A 25,004-nucleotide genomic window follows, 5' to 3' on the forward strand; every position below is an offset into this window, starting at 1 on the left:
GAAAGCACAATACCCCCGCCCCTTCCATTCCCAGATGCTTTGTGATACAGACTTGGGATACAGAATTGTAACTCTGTGACATGAGAGTGGAGGCTGCTGGCAGTGGACAGGTGGGTGGAGAGTAAATGGATGGGAGAGAAGAGAGAGGAGAGGATGATCAACAAAATCAAGCTTTGTTTGAAAATGCCATAACAAAAACTAATACTTGGTATGTTAATTAAAAAAAAAAAATAAAGATAGAGTAACTACAGAAACTGAAGCCATTTTGGTGTCATGTCCTGTCTCCTCTGTTCAGTCTTGAAGGTCAAATATAAAAAAGGAATCTTGTTACAGATTCTGCGAAGCCCTTACCATCACCCCACTTCTCAACAAGACTTCCCAACCTTCCAATTCACTCAAGAAAAGCAAATGTCACTATTTTACTGAACATATAAGTCTGCAATATCTTTCTGGACATAGATGCCAAGATGGCCAGAGGCTTCACAATAAGGGCAGGCACTTAGCTAAGTTGCCCCTCCCCTAATGTTTAAGATGTTAAAAGACTGGGTATCACAGAAAATGTGGGTTTATAACACTTGGTTTCCTGTTAGCCATAAGCGAAGAGGCAATCATTCCCCTTCTCCCTAGTCCTGATTATCCACTTTGCCCTTGGTTTGAGAGGGAATTCTCTAGGCTGAAAGAACTCTGGGGAGCTAAACTTGAAAGTATTTTCTAAACATTACTCCAGGCTTTCACCATCAAACATGTTGGCTTTTACTCACACCGTCTCAAACAAGATGAATTCAAAGCTATTAAAAGGTCTCATGCTGCCAGGCTGTGGTGGTGCACACCTTTAATTCCAGCACTCAAGAGGCAGAGGCAGGTGGATCTCAGTGAGTTAGATGCCAGCCTGATCTACAAAGTGAGTTCCAGGACAGCCAAGGCTACACAGAGAAACCCTTTGTGGGGGTGGGGGTGGAGAGGGGAGTCCCCAAGTCTCTTGTGTGCTAGAAAAGCACTCCGCCACTGAAGCCATACCCAGTCTGCAGAGGGTACTTTTTAAAGGAGGGCTTAGCTATCATTAGTACAGTTAGTCTGCAAACACTGAAACATAACAAATTGGCAAAGCCTGTTATAAATGAGAAAAAAAAAAAGATGTGGATTGGAAGATTCAATGTTCTTAAAAATGATCATCCACCCCAATCAATAACCAAAACCCAACCAAGTTCTCAGCAGGCATTTTTTATCCACACTGGCAAGTTGTTACTAAAGTATATGGAAACTCAACTGAAAAGAGAAAAGCAATTCTGAAAGTGTACAACAACCAACCAACCAACCAAACAAACAAACAAACAAACAAACAAGCGACGCTGCCACTCACTGACTTAGGATGTACTCTTCTAGAGCCAGTACCAGAACAGTGGCTTAGAGGTAGAAGACAGGAGAAAAAACCAGAAAGCAACCCAGAAGCAGGGCCCATGCACACTGCCAACTCAAAGGCAAGACAAGTCAACCTGAAAAGAGATCTTAAAATAGGAATAAATGGTGGGTGGAAATGACCTCGCCACCCCACCACCACCAATACACACCCAAAGATGCAAAAGGCAGCTTGAAAGAAATAACTTGTAAAAGTCACAACTGTAAGATTTCCAGAAGTGTAAGAAAAATCAATGAAAGAATCTTTAGGACAGAAACAAGAGCCATTAAGAAGAAACCAATGAATGAAATTTATCAGTATTTTAAAAAATCTGTTCTTTGAAAGACAACATCAAGATACCAATTAAAAAATCTGTCTCAGACACTGTGAGACAATATATAGCTAGCAAATGACCAGAAATGGGATTTAGGAAAACACGTTTTATAAATTACAGTCAAAAGAGCAAACTTATCAATGACAAACCTGACTACCTGTTTAGAACTAAAAAATGTGTGAGGTTTATACTTTTAAACTAGTTATTAATTTATTATAACATACACCATATGAAACAAAACCTGAATAACTAAAAGCTGTCATTTGTTTTGTGTACTTAACACTAATCATCCAAATAAGAGGCCTTTGACTCCCTTCCCGATTAGAAGCAAATGGCACGTACCTGTGGGAGGCAGCAGACTGGGTGCTGTTCTAATTTGATAGAAAAACTACCAAGAATGTTGGAGAAGGGAGTAAGGGAAGCCTGCAAAGGGAGTGTGCTTCATCATACGATGAAACTATCACAATCAAACAGTACACCAAGTGATGGTGCAGCACCCATGAGCTCACACAGATGCTTCCGCAGAAGAGAACTGGAATACAGAAAAGCTGAGAGTGTAACTGAGGTGTGTGGGATTCTTAAGAAATAGAAAGACGTGAAAGGGAGCTTCAGCAATATTGATCAGGAAGTAAAGAAAAGAGGGACAGGAAGAGACGAGACCTGGAGGACAAGTGGATTGTAAAGTCCAGACGAACCCCAGAACAAAATGTGCAGAAGTTAGTCAGATACCAGGTTAATATGACTTGGAACATAAAAATCTTCCCTTGCCAGGCAGTGGTGGCACACACCTTTAATCCCAGCACTCAGGAGGCAGAGGCAGGCGGATCTTTGTGAGTTCAAGGCCAGCCTGGTCAACAGAGCGAGATCCAGGAAAGGTGCAAAGCTACACAGAGAAATCCTGTCTCGAACCCGCCCCCCCCCCCAAAAAAAAAAACTTCCCTTTACTTCTTAGAAACTATGCTATAAGGACACAATTTCTTTTTTTATTTGTAATTTTTTTCCTGGAAAAATGCCTGTTTATGTTGCTACATAATTTATTTTTATTACCTCTAGGTTGGAATATAGTTTAATGTATACAGAATTTTAACTTATTTTATTTTAGCATTTCAACCCTTCATTTATCCAACAATCCATCTATCTATCCACCTATCTATTTTGTGTGTGTGCGTGTGTGTATGTGAGTGCATGCATGCCCGTGAGCATTATGGTCCATGTGTGGAGGTAGGAAGACAACTTGATTCCATGTCCTCCCTCAATGTGAGTCCCTGGGATCAAATTCTGATTTGGTGGCAAGTGCCTTTACCTGCTGAACCATCTTGGCAGCCCAGAATTTTAAGACTTGATCTTCTCTTCCAAATCTTTTGGTGCTCTCCCTATACCCATAGTAAGCAGAACACACTGCTTCCCTAGAAGACTGAGGCCTGAAGACAGGTGTGAAACAGACAAAAAGTTCAAACTCAGCACCTAACGTATTACCTAACGTATTGCCTTTCAGAAAGGGTCTATTAAGAAAAACATGACCAGGAGGATCTCTGTGAGTTCGGGCCAGCCTGGGCTACAGAGCAAGATCCAGTAAGGCACCAAAAACTACACAGAGAAACCCTGTCTCGAAAAACAAAACAAAACAAAACACGAGGATTTAAAGACCCAGTTTCCAAGTTCAGATTAGTGGCCCAGGACTTGCCTCTGGCTCTGATGTTGCTCTTCTTGAACTCTACCTCCATTCTCCACCTCATCCCTGACGGGAGTGAGCCTGGGTACACAAGTACACAGCTGAATCACCCATGGGGTCACTCCTGACAGGGCTGGCTCAGTCAACTGAATAAACACACCAACTAGTGGTGGGAGATGGGGAGAAAGGGGATGTTTCTAGGGTCCAGCCACAGTCTAAGTACTGCAGAGACTTAGTGGGACTCTGTCTTCCGGAAGAGGGGAGCAGGCCTCCATCAGGAGGTCAGGAATACCTTTTACTTAGAGAGATGTGACTGACAGCAATACTTTTTCAATTTTCTGCTAAAAATAAAGTATTTATATGCTAAGAGAATAGACTTGGAATAAATCTTTATGTTTTATAGCATCTGCTCAGCCAAATATATTATGGTTATTTTTATTAGAAATTTGAAGACGATGGGCAGTGGTGGCGCACGCCTTTAATCCCAGCACTTGGGGAGGTAGAGCCAGGCAGTTCTCTATGAGTTCGAGGCCAGGCTGGGCTACAGAGTGAGTTCTAGGACAGGCACCAAAATGATACAGAGAAACCCTGTCTTGAAGAACAAAAACAAACAAACAAACCAAACCAAACCAAACCAAACAACACAACAACAACAAAGTGACAAACTCTGTAATAGTCTTAATGTCTCCAAACTCTCAAACCTCTCTTCCATTTCCCCTTAAAGCAGCACTCAGAGCCCTAAACATCCATGAATCATGCCTTCCATCAGCAACAGAAGACCACCAACTCCATCCATTGTCATCTGCTACTTGGAAATGGAAGCCCCTCTCCCATCCCCCTTCCTGTGGGTTACAAGTTTAGTCTTGTCAACCTGATTGATAGTTTATGCGATCTACAGATGATTCTCTTTTCAACCAAAATTCCCACAGCAACTGAAATTAATTTACTATTTTTCTTCATGGATAATTAAGTTTACATCCATCCTATGTCAAAACTGGAATATTATTAGGAATAGTAACAACTCTGGTTCAGAAGAAAACACTGTGGCAGGGTCTCAGAGTGTCTTCAGAATTATAAAATAACTACGTTTTATTGGTGGTGCTCTACTGTAGTCTACTTCATGATGAGGAAAAAATTCATTAGATACACATATAGTAACTAGCAAAATTATTCCCTATTCCTTTCCCAGAATGAATCTGGACTGTGTCTACAATCATTCTACTATGGCTTGGGCATTCACGTCTCTAAGTTGGTCAGAAATGAACTACAAACTTCTTCATTCTAAGGTCCTCCCTGCAGGAGTAGCTGATGGGCACACAGAGAATGCCCACTGAATTGATCCTTTACTCTGAAGTACCATCTGTGAAAAAGATAACTTCTCTCTCCTTCAGCTCTACTAGAGTAGGTATAACCATTGGAAGGCTACAGTGAGAGTCTTGAGGCTTGTGGTATGTACTATGGGAGAATAAGGTCAGAGGGCTGGGAATGCTCAGAGTTCAAGGCCAGCCTGGGCTACAGGGGTCTCTGCATCAAAAGTTGAAGATGGCTGAAGAGCACATCCTGCTCTTGAAAAGGACCTGTGTTCAGTTCCCAGCACCTACACTGGGAAGCTCATAGCTGCTTGTAATTTCAGCTCCAAGGGATCAGATGCTCTCTTCCAGACTCTATGGGCACTATACTCACAAGTGTATGCGCACATGTGTGCATGCACGCGCACACACGCACACACACACACACACACACAAATAAATGTAAAAAAAATTAAACTTCAACTTGACTCATTTCTAAGAAGCTACTTTGAAAATAAAGCTGGTTGTGCTCTGGTCTACTCTGCCCTCAGCTCATCCTCTCCATGCCTATTATGGGACAGACACAATTTCTCCTGGGGGTAACCACCAGTAATTAGCCACAAAACCCTTGTGGAGTTGACTTTTTTAGTAGGGAGAGAAGATAATGGCAAACTATCAAAGCAATGACCAGATGGACTGCTAGAAGGCAGGTCATAGGTGGGGGTGTGGGGATGTGGGTTACCTTCTGTAGGAGGCCAGGAAAGTGACATCTGGTCAGGTTTCTTTGGAAATCAAGGTAACAAATGTCTGTTTGGATGGAGGAGCATGGCAGACAAGAGGAACACAGTACTGAGGTCCACAGCAAGAGATGGGAACAGACAGGCGAGGGACAGTGACAGGTGATGAAGTGAGGAAGGTGGCGGTGGGGACAGACTGACAGCCGAGAGGTAGAACTGTAGCCAGCCAGCATTCTGTCTTCTGTGGTCTAAGAAAGAGTTCGAGCAGAGAAGTGGTATAGAGAGATCAGGGTGTATATGGTTCTTTCAGTGAAGACAGGAGCAGGTGGATCCATTCCAAACAGTCCACTAGAGAGACGGCACTCAAAATTTGAAATTCTAAAAAGACATCTTATCCTGTGTTGCCCTCCAGTTTTTTTTAATTAATTTATTTTTATTATTTTATGTGCATTGGTGTTTGCTTGCATGTATGTCTGTGTGAGGGTGTCGGATCTTAGAGTTACAGATAGTTGTGTGCTGTCATGTGGGTGCTGGGATATGAACTCAGGTCCTTTGGAAGACCACTGAGCCATCTATCTCTCTAGGCCCAATCCTCCAAGTTTCTCTGTACCAATTATTCTGTCCACGTCTCCCCATCTGGCTAATTCACACACAATGTTTACTATGTGGTTCAGGCATGTCCTCTTCTCTGGGCTCTTTCCTCGCCCCAATCAGCTCTCTCTCTCCTTTCTCCCGCCCTCATGTCTAACTTTCCTAGTACTAACTATATCCTCCAGTCCTTGTTGGCTGACCCACTGACTTTCACAGAGCAGAACTCCCTAACCAGGTAAATGCCCAGTTCCCGTTCTTCCTAGGTCCAGCAACTATTAAAAACCTTTCAACCTTTCCACGAGTATTTTTTAAAGACACAGAAGAAGAGTTACCATCTAGTGCATATAAATAAACTTGTGCTACTTTTGAGAAATACCCAGAGTGATACTGAACACAGACTAGAAAAACCTAGCATGGGGAAACAGGACTGCAGGAAGAGACAAGGAGCTTTGATGGACGGCTTCTAACTCAGAAAGGTCCTTGACAGCTATTTCTAAGGTGTAGCTGGTAATTCATTTTTCTCCTTTTAAGTCTTCTTTTGGGGGTTGGACAGATGGCTCAGTGGTTTAAGAGCATTTCCTGCTTTGCCAGAGGACCCAAGTTTGGTTGCTACCAACCACATTGGGTAGCTCACTACTGTTTATAATACCAGATCTAGGATCTGACACCCTCTTCTGGTTCCTGCATACATGTGGCATGTACTCAACGTAGACACAGGCACATTCATATAAATAAAAATAAAAATAAAAACCCCTAACCCTTTATTGTTATTAAATGTGCCCATGCAGGTGACAACAAACTTGTGCAGAGTAGCAGCTCTGTTCCTCCCTCAGTGTTTAGGGGGAGCTGTCTTCTTTTAACATCTCTTAAAAGGGAGAGGTCCTAGGCAGGGGCTGCAGATGCTGGGGAAGCTCTTAGACTTAGACAGGCCAACATACCACAGTGCATACATAGTGGGGCCTGGCATCCCACTCCTGAGGCTCCTGGAGGAAGGAAGGACCAATTGAGCTTGTTCCAAGCAAACTTCAACAAGTGAGAGGGAAATAGGCCACAAAAACAGTGCTATGCCAGCCTCTGATGAGGTAGGGGAGTAGAGAAACACCCTTAGTCTCTTAGAAGACTTTTAGCCAAATCCATCAATAAATAATACATATTGCTTTGGGCAGCATTATTGCCTTGCCCTGAGATCTTTCTTGGTAACAGTGTAAGCAGGCTTTGTCTTGGAGAACACAAGCTAAGGAAATCATTGTCTTCTACTTTACACCTTGGGAGGTCTGAAGTCCATCTTCCTCTCCTTCTTCCGCATGTCCTTTTCAGAGGTATGTTGTTAGTCTCAGACCCTTTGCATTTCCTTTTCTTTTCTATCTTTCTTTCTTTTTTTTTGTTTTGTTTTTTCAGACAGGGTTTCTCCATGTAGCTTTGGTTCTTGTCCTGGTTCTCACTCTGTAGCCCAGGCTGGCCTCGAACTCACAGAGATCCGCCTGGCTCTGCCTCCTGAGTGCTGGACTCCCTTTGCATTTAACTCTTTTGACATCCAGTTACTAGTAACTATGAATGCATGATCTTTGAAACCCACAAGGTTTCCTTAAGTTCTCTTCTGTTCCCAGGGCTATCTGTTTCCCCTCAGGTCAGGGTTTCTTTTCGTTCCTTCTGGCTCTTGGACACTTCAGATTCCTGTAGGACTGCCAATGATCTTCATGCTCGAATGACTCAGGTAGAAAGACCTGCTCACAGGATGTGGTTTCCTCTGCTCATTGGTTTTCTGGCACTGAAATTCCAACTGGGAATTTGAAATGTGACAGGGCCAGGAGGACACCATAGGCTTTCTTGTTAGTGTGGAACATCATCTCTTCACCCACCAAGTATCAGAGTAATGAATTAAAACAGCTGGAGAGGTGGCTCAGCAGTTAAAGAGTATATACTGTTCTTGCAGAGGACCGGAGTTTCATTTCCAGCATCTGTGTTGGACTATAACTCCAATTCTAAGGGGATCTGATGCCTCTGGCCTCTAGGGCTTCTGTGGGTACCTCTACCTACCCAGCCCCAACCACCTATGACAAGCACACATATGCACAGTTAATAATAATAAAATTTTTAAAAATTAAGGAGTTAGATCATTGAGCAGTTAAAAGTATTCACTGCTTTTCCAGAGGATCTGGGTTTGAGTCACGACACCCACATGGCTGTTCACAACCATCTAGAACTCTAGTTTCAGGGATCCAAGGTCCTTTTCTGATCTCTGTGGGCACTCAATGAGTGGTACACAGACATACATGCAGGCAAAACACCCACATACATAAAAATAAAGTTCGGTGTGATAGAATACATCTTTAATCCCAGCATTCAGGAAGTGGGGGCAGGCAGATCTCTATGGGTTCCAGGTCAGCTTGGTCTACATAGGGAGATCCAGGGCAGTCAAGGCTACATAGTTAAGACCTGGTCTCAAAACAAAAAACCAAAACCAAAACCAAAACCAAACCCACAAACAACAACCCCCCCCCAAAAAAAAAACCCCAAAACACAAACAAAATAAAATAAAGCATAATTAAATTTTCCCCAAACATGTTGATCAGGTTCCTTGGAAAGAGGCAAATACAGCATTGGTTGTTCCACTTTGATGCTGAAGAAAGGGGTGGCACTGTAGCCGAGGAAGTACTTGGAGAGGCCTGAACAGTGCCAAGCAGCCTGCCGCCCACATAAAAAGAGCCTTTGGCTGCTTTCTGCCTTCATTTTGTGCTGGGTACACTGTCTTTACCATAGCAGCCAGATAAGTCCGCCCTCAGGCCTTAGCTCCTCCTCCTTTTTAACTATCAGTTTTTTTCATCTGCATTAATTTTCCAGAACTTTGTTTAGCCCTTGTTATCAGGTATGCCACTTTTCACTTTCTTCTGCTGATTTACACCGTTGTTGTTGTGTTTTTTCCCCATATTTCTATATTGTTAGTAGATCTTACAAGGGATGGGAGGCAATGTAAAAGTATCCTAGCCTACAAGTCAAGGCTCGCATTGTATAAGACAATCACAACTTTAAGTGAGCTCTTAGTTCTAGACTTTTATGTAAATGAGAAAGGTTGCCTATCAAGGACACCAAGAAGCTTCCTAAAAACAAATCAAAGCTTCAAAGGAAAATGAATAGTGTTTGCTACAATTCCTGAGACAGTCCTTGCACTTAAGCTTCAAGAAATTAGGTGCATTGGCCAGGGTGATGGCTAGTGGGGAACAGCACTTGCTGTGCAAGTGAGTTCAAATCAGTTTACAGGGAGCCATGTAAAACCCAGTGATTGGTGACTGTAATCCCAGCATTTTTACAAGTGTGATGGGAGGTGGAGACTGGGAACACCTTTGGAAGCCTGTGAGCCAGCTGGCCTGGGAGACACAGCCCAGGGGCAAATATCAAGAGACCTTGTCTCAAACAAGGTAGAAGGTGAGCTGTGAAGCTGTCTTCTGATCTCCACACAAACACAAACATGCACACTCATGTGTTATGTACACACACACCTCAAAATTATAAACATTTTAAAGATAAAATTAGGTACAATGAGACTGTGCAATTCAGAGGAACATCAGAATCAAGTGCATGAGGCATTTTATCATCCAAGTGCCCCAAGACAATGTGGGAGCAATTATTCTAAACCTTGACACATACAGAAGATTTGCAAGTGTCTAACTATTCTCAGAAAACAAAAGAAAAATCAAGTATTTACCGACTAGAAAGCCTCCTCTTTAATGAATGCAACAGTGGCCCAGACAAGAATGCAGCCCAAAGAGGAGAAGGATTTCTGTTGCCTCACTGATCTAACAAATGGATCAATAAGGCATGTCATGGACTCTCATCCTTCAGTCAGGGACAGCCATGAAACATAAACCAGCGATTACAAGATTTAATCCTTGTTCACAAGACAAATCAGAGAAGGAACCACCAGCAGACCTCTTCCCCTGGTCAGGGCAGCCTATCTCAGAGGAAAGAATGACACAGGACCGTGAAGGAGGCAGGCGGAAACAGGCCATGCAGAGCACCATAGGGAAGGAATCTATACTCCACTGGATCTAATGTGTAAAACACATCCAGATTTTCCTCTACTTTCCTGTGAAAATCAAGTCAATGCTCAATTTTAAGAGGTGGTGGTGTGTGAGCTATTCTTTTTTCCTTACTTGAATTTGACCAACCATATAAAATTATAGTTATTACTCAAAAATATAAATTCAGATTACAGATGTAAGCCATGGATAGAATACTGGCCTAGCATGTGCAAGCCCTGGGTTTGAACGGGGGGGGGGGGGGGGGGGGGAGAATTGCATATAAATTATTTTTAGCAGGGCTGGAGAACTGATGGTTCAGCAGTGTAGAACACTGGAATCTTTTCCAGAGGACTGGGGTTCAGTTTTCCAGCACTCATGGTGGCTTATAGTTATCTGTAACTCCAGTTCTAGGGGATCTTAGGCCTTCACTGACCCCCTTGGGTATCAGGCACCTTGCGCGCACGCGCACACACGACAGGATAACGTCCTACCACACAAGTTTAACTTGCTCACTCTTCCTTCTAGCAGGAGGTGCTATAAGCACCTGACACTGGACACTATAGGTCAACCCATCTGTTAGGCTGCAGGACACAAACAAGGAAACATGGCTTCTGGCTTCAGTTCTGCCTTTAACATGTGCCTGAGCAACCCTCAGCCTGTATTCTGATTTCTACGTGAACTTCACTTGGGATTTAATAGTCTGTAGTTCTGTGATACAGGGGCTTTACTCAGGGAAAGAATCAAGTTTCTAGAAAAAGAAGAAATGTGTCTGGTATATTACCATATAAAAGTATTTTTTTCTGTAACAAAGTCAGCAAAATGTTATTAAACAGTTTATTTGTTCCCAAGCTCAAATAACTACAAGCTATTGCTGACAGCCAATAAAGCTGGTCCTCCATATCTGCAGATACATCTATTCCCAACTGTTTATTAAGAATATGTAGAAAAAGATGAGTCAAGTATTAAAGATGCAGGCCTTTTCCCCGTCTTTATTCTTGGAAGACTAAGGATAGCAACTGTTTACAGTATTTACACTGTATCAGGGTTTGATGGCATGCATGGGTTTTATGAAAATACCTCATGAGGGTGGAACCAACTCTTTGGGGAACACCTAGGTGACTGAGCGTTCCCAGTCTCTAGCACCTTGCACAATGCTCGCCACATGAATTATTGCACCCTCAGACTCTCTCAACCATTGTGTTGACACAAAATGTCAGGAAATAGTTAAACTGAGGACATTTCCACTTATCCTGGAAGAATTTAAGGCTCTCAGAAAAGTAATACATTTCTCAAAGTACTGGATAAAATGGCCTACAAAAATTTAGTAAGTGAAGAAAGAACTCCTGCTAAGTAAAAGTTAAAGATATATTAAAGCCTAGATTATTGTTTTGAGAAAGGGTTTCACATAGCCTAGGTTAGCCTCCAACTCTCCATCATATATACCAGGCTGACAGTGAGTTCCCAATACTCCTGCCTCCATTTCTCAAATGCTGAGACTATAGGAACGCACACCATATGTGTGCTAGGAATCAAGCTCAGGACTTTATGCATACTAAGCAGGCACTTTATGGACTGAGCCACAGCCCAGCCCAAGGTCCATCTACTCTTTATGCTATATTTGGCATAATGCAGACCACAGAGGGAGAAAGAGGCTATCAAGATCCTGGAAGGAGAGATCCAGGTTCAAATCCAGACTCTACTGTGGGGTGAGTCATTCAACTCCTTACTGCTTCAAGATTTTCACCTGTAAAATGGAAAAAGGGATCGCTACCCACCAGTGCACAAGCACTGAGATCAGGTGAACAAGACTCTTTGCTTATTGGCTTAAAAAAAAAAAATCGAAAACCAAAAACACAACAAAATAAAAAATAGGCATTAGAAACAATGGTCACTAGTACTGTGAAGGAAGAAAAAAGACCACATAGTCCGAAATACAAGTCAGCTGCTGAATAGAATCTTAAATTCTCTGTGTTCTTTTCCCCATAAACACTGACATTAATAGAAACATAAGGAAAGAAATTCTGCTTTACTAAAGACATAAAGTACAGTTACAGAAATTAATCAGTGTTCCTTTGGATTACTGCTGTACATACATCTTAGGTATTCTTTCTTGATGCTCCTTGAAATTACTGTTCAACTGATTTTCATGCACTATCTAATACATTAAATGAGACACAATTTTACTTTTATTTAAAAAATAATCTCTCTTCTGCTTCCAGCCTTGTTACTTCAAACCCAAAATAGGCTCAAATAAATAAAACAAGAGCACTCAAAGGACTGACTGTACAGTAGGCAAAGAAGGGCAGTGAGCCCTTAGATAGGACAGAAGGATAGTGGCCTGTACGGCTGCCTAGCTTGCTGCCCAGAGAATGAGAAGAGTGTTGGGATGGAGCTGGTGGTCTCCAGGAAGTGAGCACAGGGCAGGAGGTTTGGGGAGAGCCAGGCATGACAGAGGTCACCAAGGGAGTCTTGGGGAAGCTAAAGCTGTTACAAGACTCAAAAGACACATGCCCCCAACACTGGCTGTCACTTTCATGAGCTGAGGAAGAGGCTAGGTAAAGAAACACAGAACACAGGGCTGGGAACTCCCGAGGTGTCAGGGAGAGTACCTGCTCACAGCCAGAACAGAAAAACCAATGCTTTCGGAACCATCAGTTAGGAATTCCAGTTTTGCTCTGTAGCAGGGACAACTTGCCAGAGACTAAACATAGCTCTGGTCACGTCTAACAACACTTCAAAACAAGACCAAAAGGACTGTGGTACTGCTAAGAAACTTGGCTGTGTGAAGCTCAAACATAAAGCTTGGTTATTTATAATATTAAAAACACCAACACCCAAAAGGTAAATTCACTATGTCTGAAATCCAGTTTTTAAAAAGTCCACAGGCTTGCAAGGAAACAGGAAAACACAAACCCGTCACCCAGAACCAACATATATTTGGGGTTAGTAGTAAAGGGAACTAAGGCATCTGCACTCCCTGTGTCTGAGATGTGAAGGAAAATAGGAGCACCTTAGGGTGAGATGAGGCACCAACAAGGTCCACATCCAAACTCTAGATGTGGAAACTGAATTGGACTGATGACAACTAAGCTCTGCTCTGCACAACAGGAAGATCAGTGTACACGATGATATTGTCGTAAGAACTGCAAAAGTAAACAAGAGGTGGGTGCGCATGCGAACGAACACACACACACACACACACAGAGAGAGAGAGAGAGACAGAGACAGAGACAGAGAGACAGAGACAGAGAGACAGAGCGCCCTCTTGGCAGCCTTTAAAAGATACTAGACAAAGACTCTTAGCTCTAAGCCATCTTGAATGGTGGGAAGGAAGGGAAGGAGACAGCTTGCAGCATGCTGCACTTGTATCCTCACCCTGGGCGGCCATCTTTCAGGCTTCTTTGTATGCTCTTGCCTTCCTTCTTTGCCATACTCCTCTTCCTTCCTTGCTGACTTTTTGGAGCTGGAATGGCCTATGCCATTGAATCTCAGGCTATCCTTGGATCTACTCAGCCTTCTACTAAAATATCTACAAGTTTTGTGTCCCCACAGAGCAGCATATCTATCTATCTTCTAACTAAGTAAAACATCAAGAACACGTAACTGAATCAGATCTGGTGGTGGACACTGGTGACTTGGCCTGGCAGAAGAACCAGACAACACATCCCAGCTACAGAAGTACGTCATAAAGGGTAGCTTACTGGATGAGCTACACAAGGGGCCAATGGAGCAGAAAGGCACACCTCTGCCAGGTAAGCTTTCTAAACCAGGGGAGCTTTACACTGATTCTTGAATAACAAAAACCAAACTGAGGGGAAAGACGCACTCTGGTTTAAAATAATGATACATGAAAAATAATACAAAGATACTTAACTCAAAAAAAATTAACTCTAGGGTAGAAGAAAATTATTCATATGGGGGTTAAAGGTCAAGAGTTTAAAGATCATGATTACAAAAAATAATTTAAAAAAAGAGATCACAATATAATTACATTTCTCCCTTCCCTTTCCTCCTTCCTAACCCTTCCATATACTGCTTCCCACTATCCTTTATTTTTTTTTAACCTAAAGGATCCAAAACACATGCTACATCCTTCATATAGTGCACATACATATTGCGATAGAAACAGCATATGAAACCAAGTTTCTTGGACACTTCACAGAGGAGAGAAAGTAGGTCTTCTGACCACACAACAGCAATAAAAACAATTGAAAAAGCACACAGCAAAAGAAATAAAGGAGAGACAACTCTTATTTTAGTACCCACTATCCTTTAAACTCATGGCCTCTTTTTTCACTGTTATTGCATGCATGTATGTAGATACATATGCATTCCTAAACACAACCTGCTCTGTAGATAACTTATTTGTATGTCTTCAGGGCTGACCACTGGTACTGGACAATCAATTGGTGTGCTCTCCCGCTCCCAGTTTTCCTCAATTGGCTGTAGTTCTTTGTGTAGGGTTTAGGCCTCATGGGTTTCTCCCCGTCCACTTTGGCATGTCTGTTGGTTGTTCAGCTCACATTTGGGCAGTCATGTCGGTGAGATTTTAAAGGACCTTTTTTTTTTTTTTTTTAAAGAGATTCAAAATAGCCTGCCAAACTGCTCAGGAACTATGTCACTATGAACAACCTACATAGGAAAACCTAACCCACGCTAAAACATAACCCTCAGGGGTCAACAAGCTATGGCTGTGGTCCAAAGCCTGCCTACCCACCTAGTTTTATATAACCAGCAAACCAAGTGTGGTGCTTTGAATGAGAAAGGCCCCATAGCTCATATATTGAATATTTGGTTCCCAGTTAGTGGAACTATTTAAGAAAGGTTTGCAGGTGTGGCCTTGTTGGAGGAGGTATGTCACTGAGGGTGGGCTATGAGGTTTCAAAAGCCCAGGCCTTCCCAGTTAGCTCTCTCTGCCTCCTGCTTGTCCCACAGGATGTGAGGCCTCAGCCACTGCTCCAGCACCATGCCTGTCTGCCTGAATCCTGCCAAGCTCTCCGACACTGATATGCGCCCAAAATAAATGCTTTCTTTTTAAGCTGCCTTGGTCATCGTGTTTAGCACAGCAATGGAAAAATAACCAAGATACCAAGCAAACTTTTATCTTTATAAATAGTCGAAAAACAGCCCAAAGGAATTAACACTTTGAAACATGAAAATGACATGAAATTCAAATGTCATTGTCTATAAAGTATTATAGAACACAGACATTCATTCATTTAAGTATTGTCTATGGCTTTCTCAGTGCTACAGCAACAGAGCTGAACAGAGAAAACACAGACAGAGGCCTGTAGAGCAAAAAATGTTATTACCAAACATTTCCAGAAAAAGTTTGTGGATCAAGTTACGAGTCTCTCAAAATCTCATCTCCTTTGCTTAAATCTCAAATTGAATCTTTAAAATACCTTGCAAGGAAAGCCAGCAAGATGGCTTAGCAGGTAAGAATGTTTTTCATCAAGCCTGTTGACCTGAGTTTGATCCCTAGAACTCCCATGGTAGAAAGACAGATAGATAACTCCAGCGTGCGCGCACACGCACACACAGAGTTTTCCAGGCAATTTCATAATCAACAGTAGGTTAAAACAAAAAACATAGTCATGGATTTAAAGTCATTCATCAATAATTTCACAAATAATTACTGGTTTCTATTATCATGTCTTCTGTATTAAGATTCTTTTAACTAAAAAGGAAATAACATTCAAAATTTGGTGCTAAAATCTTTCCCTGTAATTTTCAATGAAATTAAAATCTCTTTATGACTGTAAGCCTCACACACTTTTAAGTAATTAATTAATTGTAGACAGAGTCTCACTACACAGCCTGGTCTGGCCTTGGGTTTCCAATCCTCCTGTCTCAGACTCCCATGTACTAAATTACAAATATGCACACCTAGCTCAAGTTACAATTTTTAAAAACTGTATTCTTTTGTTAATAACTATCTGCCATATCCATTTTCTTCTGAACTGGTCAAATAGGAAATGTTATTCTAATATTCTGAGATTGATAGCCCCTTTAAAAGGAAATCTTAAAGGGCATGATAGGAATATGAATATTTTCACTGTTAATTCAACTACCATTTTCAAAATAGTGTTTCTAACAAGTAAGTTAAAATGAGAATCCTGGGTGGGTAAGATGGTTCTTTGAGTAACGGTGTTTGCCATCAAGCTTGACGACCTGAGTTTGATTCCTGAGACGACATGGTGGAAAAAGACAGCCAACTCTTAAAGTTGTCCTCTGACTTCCACCCATGTGATGAGAGTGCTCATACACAGGTACGTGTACACACACACACACACACACACACACACACACACACACACACATACAGCCAATCACTAATCTTGACTGCCGTTCAGGAGTTGAGGCAAGTCTCAGAGGCTCAATGACAAGTAGGTTCTTGCTGGTAAGGTGGTGACATGCTATAAAATGGAACAGAAAAATAATACTTTAATAGGGGAAAATAGATATTATAAAGCAAATTTTTGATAAAGACATGATACTTAGTAATAATGAGTATATTAATATACTAAATTATATGATATATGAGTATATTTAATATACTAAATACAGTAAAATACAGTAAACTGGTAGTTATACAATTAATACAATTAGTCTAGGACAGTAAGGGTCCTGCAAACCGTATTTTCTTTTCTAGGAAGACTAATTCAAGGAATGAGGTGAAACGGGCCAAGACAACAGAAGACTGAGGGGTGAGGACAGTATCTTCCCCCCATGGCTGTGTGAGGAAAGGCCATGAGAACACTAGGTGACTCAGGAGATAAGGCCAGGAGGTGTGGGAAGGCAGCAGCAGAGACAGCCTCAGCGCAAGGAAACCGTGGCTGCCTCTCAGCAGCCCACACCTAAAGTACTGCAAGGCCAGCAATATAATCAAACAGCGTAAGAATCTGGAATTCAATCGCTCTCGGGTTGGAAATCTCTCTGGACTTAAGACTTACTAGGTTGCTTGACCTCCAGAATCTCAGAGTTTCATCAATAAGGGGGTGGTGGGGAGGAGACAGACACACATCGAACTACCTCAACAGGGTATGCTGTATGTGTGTGACAAGTACTCAAAAGGTGATTGGCAAGCAATCATAATTCACATTTGTAAATGCAGTATGTATGCCATCAGTGCAAAGTAGGTATGTAAAAATGTTTATTTTAACGACAGTCATTATTGGTGGTACTTAAGAACAAGAATGCTGGACATAAACTCTTTGGGTTTACTCAAATTCCAATGTTGCCAGGTTCAATGAGTTAATGTAGGTGATCCGCTGAGAATGGTGTTTGATAATGACATCACATACTTGCATACAGGACTAGCTGCTGTGATGATTGTTCTAGACAACAGGAAGGGAAGACTACTTATGAAGTCCCTGCCCTCCTGGAATTCAGGGGATGAGAAGAGATAGACAACAGACAATGATATGCACGAGGGGCAGTGGCAAGAGGATGAAGAGAAGGGTGGCGAACAGCAGTAGGCAGAGTGCTGGTTGAAGCAGGCCAGTCAAAGGCATACTCCCTTCAAGGTAGTGGGGGTACACAGAGGAAGCCTGGTGGTTCGGGTTCTGGAGGGCACAGCTATGGAGAGGAAAAGGCCTGGCAAGACAAGTGCAAGGTAGTCGGGCGGTGGGGAGTTAGGGGAATCACCCTGGGCAGTGTCCTCTGAGGAATTAAATGACTCCATGGTTTCCTGAATTCAGTCATTCCAAAAGTAACAGGAACACTTCAGATGCTGGAAATGGAAATGATGCACCACAGTGGAAGGTTGCAGCAATCTGGCTGCCTACAAGAGGCTGAGCATCTGAGCTCAAGAACAAAGGTGCTGCTGCGGTCCAAACAGCGAAGAGTTTTCCAGTCGGAAGCCACTGCGACTGTGACTGGCTAAGTTCTTGTATGTCCTCTGGGGTGGAAATGTGCAAGGAACGAACTGACTGGTTTTGGAATATCAGGGGACACTGAGTGAGGACTTGTGGCTCTAGAATCAAGCTTGTACAGTAGATCCCTGAGACGGGGGTCAGTGGAAGGAGACTGGGGTGTGACTGATCTTGAGTGACAGCATGAGCATCACAAATAGGTTCTCCATGAAACAATCTAAAGAAAGACATTTAACCTCAGGAGAGGTTAAAAGCTGAGCATTCCACGAACCACAGGTTAGAGAGGGATGAGCCTGCTCCCGATCGCCATCTGGACAATGTGACTTGGCACTTTCTTCAGGGAGAAGACAACCAGTGAGAGGGATGAGGGCTGTCACTACCTTCCAGCACAAAGCTGTCTTCTAGCAATGCAGGCTTCAACGGGAAGCTGTCAGGCACCAAGCTTTCTCAGTCTCAACTACCAGACCTAGCGGCAAGCAGAAGAATACAAGTGGGGAGGGATCAAAGAGAAGAAGGGTACGGGTGGAGGTGAACACATGCAGAGCATCACAAATGCTCAGACCTGCAACATCCCCATTTATGGAATTCTGGGTATCTGCCAGCAAAGAGAAATAATTTTTACAATAGTGATACTTTTTAAGAGTCTGTCTTGGTCTTAGTAAGGAAATGGTTAAAACTGAAGTTAACAACCAGTGTAGAGGAATTCAGAAAGAAACAAAATCACTGGAAAAGTACAGCTTTTTCTTTTTGGTTCATTGTAAAGGAACATAAATTTAGCCTCCAATCCACATCCCCACCTATCCCCAAACTTCCCCCAGAATCCCGCGCAGCCCATAGAAAGTAGAAAGTGTGCCAAAACAAACACTGTGGGCTCCATCCCCTCTTCGGGAGGAGGGCCAGGCTGTGTGGAAAGGCGAGAGGATGGAGTCACTTCAGACCAAGGCCACAAAATGGAGACTCAATGAAGGGCAGGACTCCCAGACTCACAGAAATGGGATGTGCTTAGCACATCCACAGACCAGATTCCCAACCACGGTCCATTTCAGAAAGCACAAACGGAAAGGGGAGGGGAAGCGAAACAAAGCAAACATACCTGCTGTCTTATCTGCCTTTAATTAGAGCCTAAAAGACCCCCTCCCACTCCCCTGCGCCAACTACCCAGAACCTAAGAGGGCACAGCACAGGTGAAAGACTCCGGCCTGCCAGCTACAAAGGGGGAGACAGCAGACAATGGAGCTGGTGATTCATTACAAAAGAATACACTCCAGAACAGCCTGCTGCCTGCTGCCACTTGGGCTCACAGCACTATTTAAAGGAACAGCAACCTCCTTCCCAACCTCCCCTATTCCTAACACCTTCTCTCCTCCTGGCTCTGATGGAAAACAGATTTTGAAGAAAATGCCAGCAAAGCACTGAACTGTCCAAGAAAGGGAGGGCCCTGTGCTCCACACAAGTTGGCAGTCACACCATCGTAGAGCCCGGCATCTGCTTTCAGGTTGTACTGTAAGCTTTTCCCCTTTGCCTGATATACTCTCCCTCTCAACAATAAACAGAATTTGTGTCTTGCTAAATGTTTTTTTAAATTAATTAGGTAAAGTCATTTTCAACTGTTTTCTAGTTTACATATATTATGATAATGATTTTCTTTCCTTTTATCCCCTTGCTTTTCTATAGACAGGACATGCACTATCCTTAGTATGTCAATCAAGTTAGAGAGACTTCAGTGAAAAACTTCTGTAACATGAACATGAACAAGAGATAAGGAATTATTTAAAGTATCACATGAGCATGTCTGGCTACTACTGCATGAAAATTTTGCCACTAAAATACTATTTTTATTAAAAAGCCAAGTTCTGTTTACTGTCAATGATAAAACTGTGAACAAAAAAAGGCCATATAAAACTACAACATATATAATAACAAAGCACACTGTGCACCAAGGAATCTAATAACAAATGATGAAGATGCCTTCTTCCACCCAGTGATGGGAATGAGGGGCAGGGGGGAAGAGTCTAAGGCAAAGACACAGTGAACCAAGGTGTGAACTGAGCAAACATCACACCACTTTTTCATATCCTAGCCAGAACACTAAGTATGGTTAACAAGCCATTTTAACTCTTGACAGTCACCTCTGACCAGTACACACAGTTTATACTGAAAACATGTAGGCGATAGGGCATTATCAAGTGTTCGGATTTGCTGTCTGGCTCAAAACATACAAACCTGTATAACACACACACACACACATACACACACACACACACACACAAAACAAAACAAAACAATCAAAAACACCCAACCAACCAAACCACAGGCTAGCCCAAAGATTTGACCCCACTTACTATTTCCTTTGGTTTTGTTTTCTAGGTTACAGCCAACAATCTCCATGACTTTCAGGTAGATGGTGTAGACACTGAAACAATGTCACACAGATCCTGCTCTTCTCAGTTGTATGAATTCAACATGAGAAATAAGCTTTCTTTCCTTCAGCACTTAATACAGCTGAGAAAGCACAAAGGTTAAATTTATCTATCGGAATCCTTAACCACTAAACTAGTCTCTTTCCAGATTCCTAAAATTACACTTTCCACAGACCAAAGGAACCGGAGCACAATACAAAGTATGAACTAGCATGCACATTCTAACTTGTCACACACACTTCAACATTTCTAAAACCAAGAGGCCATGTTCCACAAGGCCACAGAAGTCTTTTTCTAACATTTGCTGTTTAGATGGCTCCTTCACTGATTTTAAAATGCATGAAAACTGCAGGGTAAAGTCTTCCATGGAGCTGAGGGCGACTGTGCTCTAACACAGCTCCTCAGTGGAGATTTGGTGTGGACTCAGGTGAAGTGAGCAGCATCTCCCGGGCTTCAGAGAGAATCAAGACATGGGCTTTCTTTCTATGGAGACTGACAAAATAAAGTGAGATTTCAAAAGCATTAATTAGATTTTATAAAGGAGTTAGGAAGTGTTTTTTAAAAAATTCAAGAGTTTCTCCACTTTCCAAAGGAGAAATTTCCTGACAATTCCTCAACTTAGATTTGGAGAAAATCTTTCTTGGAAGGATTTATCTTTTGAAATTTCCCTCTTCTCTGGGTCAGGATGGATTCATCCCTCCTTTCAAACAGCACTGCAGGGCATTATATAACATTTAACTATAAACAGGGCTCCAGTCCCAAAGGCGATGCCTCAATCGGATAGCTTGCTGCTTCTCGCCCTCCGGTGGCGACTCTGAGAGGAAAAGAGGGGAGAGAATACAAAAAGGGGCAACCTCCTTAAAAGGAAAGCACTGTCCTGTGAGGGAAGCCTGGGGCGGACTGATCCCAAGTATAAGACTAAAGGGTCTGAAAGTCCTATCATGGAAATGACGTCCTCTGATAAGACACAGCCTCACCACTGTCCCCCAAGCTATACAGAAAGAAAAGGAGTAAAGGAGCATCAGAAGGGTGTCAACCAGAAAGACAGCCCTGCCAGGAAAGGAACAGCAGTCACCTTTCCATCTGTCGGGAATGACTTGCTAAAATGCAGAGTAGACACTGCTTGACACAACCAGAGAGGGAGAGAGAAGGGGGATGGGGAGGAGACAGAGATGGAGATCTTCCATTTCCTACTCCATCTCCTTCAAACGTCTTTTAAAGCGGGCAATTGCCACTTATGTACGTATTTATCCCATCAGAAAAAGCAGTACCTGCCTCTGCTACACCAAGATGTTCTGTGGGTTCCTATGGAAAACATCCTTTACCAACAACAAAGCCACAGAAATGAAACATTCTTTCCTCGCCTTCATTTCTGATAATCCGTTTAGAAAGAAGGCAGCAAACTGCAATTCCATAGGCATGCCCAAGAAACCCCCGTGAATCAGCTTTCCCAGTAACACAAATTCTTCTCCAATTCTTAAAAGGAAGTCTCTCCTCTCCCCTTTCTGGCAGTCTACAAGAATCTCTTCCTACCTCTGCAGTCTCTCCCTCCCTCTTCTCAGAACCAAGACAAAGAGGTAGACAAATCCCCACAGGCTCTTTCCTGAGCTCCAGCTGCACACTACAGGAAACTGGGATCGGTTATGGAGCCGGAGGAGGGGAGAAAAGGGCACCGATACAGTACACATGCTCGAAGGACCAACACTTCAGCTGATAACAATAAATCTGCCTTTTAAAGAAGACGACCCTCACTAAAACTTGGCTGGCTACACTCCACCCCAAGACCTTCCCACAGATCCCTGAGACAGAAATGTGTGGAGGACGCACAAGTCTTACCTGAGTTACCATTTTCTTTTTCTCCATAAACCAAAAGAAGCAGATGATAACCAGTAGAAGCCGCCGTAGTGGGGCACACCTCTGTGGCTCTCTGCCACCCGTCCCCAGCTAGCTGGTTTAGGGTGGGTGACCGGCTTCCCTTTATTCGTTTTCCTGCCTTTCTCTTTCTAGTGTTTCTTCCTTTCTTTTCTCTTCCTCTCTGGCAGTCTCTCCCCCTCCTTCTTTCTCCAGCTCCCTCCCATATCTCAGGCAGATGGCTGAAGGAAGCCCCACCCCTGAATGCCTAAGGTAATTAATCAGAGTGGAGCCCCACCTCTTCCTCCTCCCCCCGACCCCTCCCAGCAGGCTGACAGCTCCCAACTCCAGAAGCAGGCCTGCTGGAGAATGGCAGTTCGGCCTGTGCTTTACAGTGCGCACGCGTGTGTGCGTGTGCGTGTGTGTATATGTGTTTATGCGCGTGAGCACATAAGGCAGCAGGAGGGGGGAGAGTGAAGGGGGTAGGCGTCATGTGCTGGCATATTATAAGGTTGTGATGGTGGTATTAATTATATTGCTCTGGAAGCACTTACCACAACTTACTACAGTTAACATAGATTTAAAAGATTATGGCCATGAATATCTGATAATATGAAAATGGAAGGTTTTTTTTCATTGATGGACATTCACAGGTAAGAGTAGGTCTACTGAAAGGTATGGACGAAGAGCTGCTCAGTGAGTACACAGGAAGGTTTTCAAGGACAGCAGCATGTGGAATGGTGCTGGAAGCCAGAGGCGATGTAATGAGGGCACAGGCCTAGGAGAGAAGGGAGGTCAGTTCCGTGCCTATTTTTTTCTCCTCTAAAGCCCTGGAGATTCTGAAAAAGGTGTCACCATCAATCTCAAGGTGTGGACATCTGACTGCTGAAGCTCCCCACTTCTTAAAGCTCAGGTTAATGAGAACTGCTCTGCCCACTTCCCCTACTGTGTTTCAGCCTACAGGAAAAAAGAACACCTTCCTTACATCCCCGCACGCACCGCACCTGCGTCATCACTACCGAGCTCCGAGAAGACAGTGGCTCAGGACAATGTTTACTCGACACAAATGCTTCCTTTAACTCTCGCATTTAAAACTCAAATAAAAAAGCCTCTCGTAGTGATGAACCGGGCAGGAGTGTTCATCTTCTCTGTCCATTACTAGTGATCTGGGCGGGGGTGTGTGTGGGGTACCCACTGAATTCTGAATGTAAATTTCATCATCTATATAAAGACTCAAATTATTTGAGTATTTGATAAATTTAGGACTTCTGCCAATTATCTCATAAATTAAGATTTTTAAGTATATTCTGACAAGATCCTGTCCTAAAGATTACATGTTTTAGTTCTACTATATTCATTGAAACGTAGAAGAGATCAATTGTAAAATTAGCTTCTTATTTTAAAAATAAATACTCAAAACTGTAAGTCAGTAATCACAATAGTAGAGGTTCTTGCCGTCTCTACCAGGACTGTCTGGCATGATGTAGAACCAGGCTTTTAAAATGTAACATGCAATACGGTTGGTTGGCGTTTTGCCAACATACCACCACCACGTTCTCTCAATTGCCAATTATTTTAACAATTCCAAAAAGAATGCACAGACTACAGAACCATGAACAAAATCTGGAGACCACAGTCAGGGCAGTGTATTGATTGTGTAATGACATTTTACAGGTATGAAGAAATATGTGCAAAAGAATAATCTTGGGCTAGAGAGATGGCTCAGTGGTTAAGAGTGTGATCGTGTTTGCAGAGGACCTGAGTTCAGTTCCCGGCACCTTCGCTGGGCAGCTCCAGGTGACCTGGCACTCTCTTCTCAATTCTGCTGGCACTCATAAACACACACACACACACACACACACACACACACACACACACACACACACACACCTTGTTTTTAAAGGACGAGGTCTTCAAGTACTATGTTAGGCAAACAAAAATGGGAGAGGAGTAGATCACAAAATTAACAACTTTAGAAACACGTTGAAGTCCGAACATCTAGGGCTTTCAGAATACGCATCCAAATGACATCAAAAGTTGTAAAAGGCAAAGAAGAGGTAGGCAGAAGCAGAATGCGGTAATGCATGCTTGCTGTACTTTAAGAAAAAAATCGTATTTATGAAATAACTGTGTTTTCAGCTTTGACATACAAAATAAACCTGTATGTCCCCCGTACAGCATGTTCTGAATCTATCAGGCCATGATACTGCCCTTAACAAAAAGCCACAAGCACCAGGAAAACTACTTGGGTGCTTGGGTATGACTTCAGTCCCTTACTATAAAGACAAGGGGACTTTTTTTTTTTTTAATAAATGAGAAATGCAAAGTTCCCATAAACAAAAGTGTTGGACAAGGATAAAGGTTTCCACAGGTCCAGAAATTTAAACTGCATTTTTATACATAGGATTAATATTTTATCTGCAAGTAATAGGCTTACAAATTCATTACCACAAGGGATAGCATAAATAAGCTAAAAATAAAATATGCTGAAATGTTTTTATAAAGTCTCTGAATAACAGGATCACCCTGAGCACTGGCCAGTGGTATTTTGAAGTGTGTCCCTGACTTTAAAGGCTGACAGAGAGGACAATTTGCTCTTTGGTGCCCAAGAGATAGAAGAGCAATTGAACAGCCTGAATCTGACCCAGCAAAACAACTCAAGTCCCTGGTGGCTGAGTGTACCAAGGAAAAGCTCATTTGACAGTCTGTTTGTCTCTCTCTTGGAATGGAAAGACAGATGGGGTTGGAGTGATGAGGAGGTGGGCGTCTGAACAGAGTACAACAGTCAGCTAAAGAAGACCATGTGTAGCCTAGTACA

General features: G+C 42.7%; 1 protein-coding gene across 21 annotated transcripts in view; it reads right to left on the minus strand.

Annotated features, from left to right (window-relative positions):
- The window catches only part of Rbfox2 (RNA binding fox-1 homolog 2), a 241,269-nt gene that overhangs the window by 50,064 nt on the left and 166,201 nt on the right, over positions 1–25,004 (minus strand). Inside the window, exon 1 of one of the 21 annotated variants that reach the window (XM_036208115.1) lies at positions 22,172–22,447. The exons of 19 other annotated variants lie outside the window; for them this stretch is intronic. In XM_036208115.1, coding sequence (XP_036064008.1) covers positions 22,172–22,198 — 27 coding nt within the window. In that variant the 5' untranslated portion in view covers positions 22,199–22,447. Of the gene's footprint in view, positions 1–22,171; positions 22,448–25,004 lie in introns of those variants that run through there. One more of the 21 variants, XM_036208110.1, reaches the window with a different exon arrangement.

The sequence above is a fragment of the Onychomys torridus genome, chromosome 16 (assembly GCF_903995425.1).
Source record: "Onychomys torridus chromosome 16, mOncTor1.1, whole genome shotgun sequence".
In the NCBI taxonomy this organism is placed as follows: domain Eukaryota; kingdom Metazoa; phylum Chordata; class Mammalia; order Rodentia; family Cricetidae; genus Onychomys; species Onychomys torridus.